At 48.2% G+C, this 4,220-nt stretch overlaps 2 protein-coding genes across 2 annotated transcripts; both read right to left on the bottom strand.

Moving 5' to 3' along the window:
* On the bottom strand, positions 1 to 2,801 carry LOC118756995 (the record flags this gene model as incomplete). The annotated part of the gene is given in 1 exon segment (XM_036491724.1): positions 1 to 2,801. A coding segment is annotated over 1 exon segment (2,789 nt), but the record flags the coding sequence as incomplete, so codon positions are not given.
* Positions 2,802 to 2,806: 5 nt separating this feature from the next.
* On the bottom strand, positions 2,807 to 4,128 carry LOC118756996 (the record flags this gene model as incomplete). The annotated part of the gene is made up of 1 exon (XM_036491725.1): positions 2,807 to 4,128. A coding segment is annotated over one exon (1,322 nt), but the record flags the coding sequence as incomplete, so codon positions are not given.
* Positions 4,129 to 4,220: the final 92 nt, after the last annotated feature.

The following is a 4,220-nucleotide window of genomic DNA, read 5'->3' as shown; positions in this document are numbered from 1 at the left end:
TGCGTTGGCAAAAGCGTCAGTTTCGCAATAGGCCGCACCAATTCTCCATCCGCCGTCTTCAGCTTTACTACGCGTACCAGTCCATCCGCACCAGGATGACACTGAGTTACACGCCCAAGTCGCCATTTAGTGGGTGGGCTATTCGAATCGTGAATGATGACAACGTCATCTTCTTTCAGGTTCGAGGAGGGGCGAAACCATTTAACACGTTGTTGTAGGTTGACGACATATTCGTTTCGCCAACGTGACCAAAAATGTTGCCGCATTGCACTAATGGCTTGCCATCGTTGATGTAACGTCCCTGAGAAATTTTCGGTGTCAGGTTCAGGCAGCGCCTTGATTGGCTCACCAATCAAGAAATGACCAGGAGTGAGGATTTCCAAATCATCAGCACTAGCAGAGTGCCAATAGAGCGGTCGCGAGTTGACACAAGCTTCCACCTCCGTTAAAAGCGTAGCAAGTTCTTCGTATGTTAATAAAGAGCTACCGAGAGCACGCTTTAAGTGGTATTTTACTCGCTTCACCCCTACCTCCCAATAACCACCCATATGTGGTGCGCTTGGCGGATTAAAGTGCCATGTTATTTGCATGTTCGCCAAATACGAGGTAAGCTTTTCATCTCTCACGCAACGGCGGTAGGCGGCGTATAACTCTCTTTCGGCACCAACGAAATTAGTGCCGTTGTCCGAGTATACATGCTGACAATAACCTCTTCTGTTTACAAATCTAGAGAGAGCGGCGACAAACGCAGGTGAAGAGAGATCTCCAACGAGCTCGAGGTGCATTGCACCAGTACTCATGCATATGAAACTGCATATATACGCCTTGCATGATTTGGCTCCTCTGCCTCGTGAAAACTTTATAAAATAGGGTCCCGCAAAGTCGACGGCGCTGTGCAGAAAACATCGAGAACTCGTAAGGCGGCTGCTTGGTAGATCCGACATTACTTGACCCAACGGTCGGCGGTTAATGCGTTTACATTTTACACATTTGTGGTAGATTGCGCGAACAAGATTACGAGAACCCAGAACCCAAAAGCGACGTTGTAGAACTGTTTGCATGATTTGCGGGCCGGCGTGGAGCGTACTGCGGTGAATATCGGATATTATGAGTTTCGCCAGCGACGAGTTCTTCGGTAAGATTATCGGGTGCTTGACGTCGGTGGAGACAGAAGCTCGTTTTATTCGTCCGCCAACACGGAGAATGCCATCAACATCCAAAAATGGTTGAAGGCGGATTAGACGACTTCGTAATGGTATTTGTTTGGTTAACCTGCAACAAGTAATTTCCTTTGGAAAAGCGTTAGTTTGGATATACTTTACCAGTGCATTTTCAGCGTGGAGAATTTCACTGCTGGTGAGGGCGCCAGTACTGCGTTGACTGCTAGTTGTTCTTAAGTTGTTGACGAAACGTAGAGCATAGGCCGTAATTCTCTTGAGTTTAATATACGAATGATACCTTGACAATAGTTCCCAATCTTCTGCAGTTTGGGTGAGGTGTGATGCGGATTTGGTCGCTCGTAATTCGGAACTTATATTCGAGTTACGCCTTGTCAGCAACTCCAAATCTTCTGTTGCTTGATGCTGCCACTGATCGACATTTTCAGCTAACCAACTTGGCCCTTGCCACCAAAGATAATGGGCGAGTAGATTCGACGGAGCCAAGCCTCTAGACGCGCAGTCAGCTGGATTGTGCTCTGAGCGGACGTGTCTCCAGCACTCAGGAGCTAGAACTTCTTGTACTGCGGCTACGCGATTCGCAACGAAGACTGACCATCGACTTGGGTGACTCTGTAACCAAGCTAGCGTTATAGTTGAGTCGGTCCACGCGTATAAATTTTTCATATTGCAACCGAAACTCAACTGAACCTGCTTGACAAGCTTGGCGCCTAAATGCGCTGCGCACAATTCCAGACGTGGGAGAGTAGTACTTTTTAAAGGTGCGACCTTCGCGCGCGCGGCGACTGGAACGACCTTAAAAGTTCCATCGGGTAGTTGCGTGCGGCAGTAGAGTACCGCAGCGTAGGCACGTTGAGATGCATCCGTGAAAACGTGGTATTCAGCATGCTCGACGATTTCACTGGTACCAATCCAACGATTTAGCTTAAGAGCCGTGAGTTTAGGTAGTTGCTGACGGTGAGAGAGCCACTCTTCAGCGACATCGGCGGGCACCGGTTCATCCCAATCAACGTCCGCTCGCCAGATTCGCTGGAGCCAAATTTTCGAGAGTATAGTGCACGGCGCGATTAGCCCGAGTGGGTCGAAAACTTTACTCGAATCTGAGAGAAAAACTCTTTTCGTGAGAATTGCAGGCAGTGGGGTCAAATTCACTGCAATCGATAAACAATCGTCGCTTGTGTTCCAAATGATTCCTAGGGTGCGTACTTCATCGCCGTCAGCTAACAGATGTGAAATTTGCTTTGACGCATGCGGTATTTTCTCCCTAAGCTCGTCGCAATTTGTAGCCCACTTCCGTAATTCGAAGCCAGCGTTAGACAGAACTATGGTAACGTCATTTCGTAGATTCATGAGGTTGTCGACAGAAAATGAGCCTGTGAGATGATCATCCATGTAGAAGTCGCGCATGATGACAACAGTTGCTTCTTTGTGCGTTTCGATGGCATCCAAAGCGGATTGGTGCAGAGATCGTACGGCCAAGTGGGAAGCTGCGGCGACGCCGTAGGTTACACGAAGCATGCGATAGTCCCGGATAGGTTCGGTTGGGTCGTCACGCCAAACTATGCGTTGGTAGTCCACATCTTGTTCTGCCACGTATACCTGTCGATACATTTTTTCGACATCGGCCATTATTGCGTAACGATGAACCGCACCATTATAGAAAACAGATCCTCTTGTAATTGCGGGCCTATCATTAGTGCATCGTTGAGCGAGAAACCGGATGTGGTTTTACATGAGGCGTTGAACACCACTCTCAGTTTAGTGGTGGAGCTGGTGTTCTTTACTACAGCGTGGTGTGGCATGTAGTAACTTTTATGCGGTTGAGCGTTGCCTACGAGCTCCATGTGGCCCATATTTAAAAGCTCCTGCATAAATTCTGCGTATTGACGGCGTAGCTCCTCATCAACAGCGAAACGTTTTTCCATTCTTAGCAGACTTCTTACGGATATGTTTCTCGACTCACCTAAAGGCACGGATTCCTTTAACGGTAGGCGTACGATGTAACGCCCGTCTTCAGCGCGGCGACAATGCTTGCGAAAATGCCCTTCACAAGCCTCCTCTTCGACAGTTAAGTATCGCTTGGGGGGAAACTCTTCGAGCTCCCAAAACTTACTCACCATTCGGATGAGTTGCACATCACAGTGCAGGGATAAAACTCCCGCACTTGGGCTGGATGAACGCATGGCCTTTCCGAAAAGTACCCAACCGAAAACTGTGTTTTGCGCCTTGGGTGTGTCAGGTGGCCCTTTGCAGAGACCGGTTAACAGGAATTTATCCATCTCATCCATCCCTATTAACACATCAATAGGACCAGGTTTGGCATAATGCTGATCAGCAAGAGCGAGATTTCGTAAGTGCGGCCAAGACGACATCTGTACACAAACGCTGGGAAGATCGTTTGTAATCTTCGATAAAATAAGCGAGTTGATTGTGAAATGCTGGTCAAGAGATCGGGGCGCAAGTGAAAGAATAGTCTCACCCTTAACTTTACCGCCATCTGTTGAACCAATACCTGTGACATGAGCTGCCGAAGGTTTCCTTTGTAGACGGAGGCGTTGAATACAGGCATCTGTCACGAAGGATGCATGTGAGCCGTTGTCAAACAACACCCGAGCAGGTTGCCATCGCCCTGCATGATCTTGCAAATATATTTCTGCGGTTGCCAATAAAATGGCCTTGTCAGCTTCAGCGACGTGAGATGCTACGCAACCAGAATGCGGTACATCCGAGCTAGCATTATGTATACGCGCCGTAGTAGAGTCATCGATTGTAGATGAAGTAGTCGATTGTTGCACATGTAGATTGCCTTGCTGCTTTACAAACGGAGAAGCGTGTACATTCAGCTCATCGCTGGTCGTGTCATCTTCGCGGCAGCCGTGTAGTAATGTATGATGACGACGACGGCATATGTTACAAGTTGATAAACTGCGACATTTTGCTTGAAAGTGGCCTTTGCTCAGACAGTTGAGACAAGCATTATGTTTCTTGACCAATGCAAACCGGGCAGCAGCATTTAATTTACGGAAAGTTGGGCAGGCGTAA

The sequence above is a fragment of the Rhagoletis pomonella genome, unplaced genomic scaffold (assembly GCF_013731165.1).
Source record: "Rhagoletis pomonella isolate Grant_MI unplaced genomic scaffold, Rhpom_1.0 Rhpom_scaffold_13569, whole genome shotgun sequence".
Lineage (NCBI taxonomy): Eukaryota > Metazoa > Arthropoda > Insecta > Diptera > Tephritidae > Rhagoletis > Rhagoletis pomonella.
Note: the sequence above shows the minus strand (reverse complement) of the source record. Positions and strands in the feature narration are given on the sequence as shown.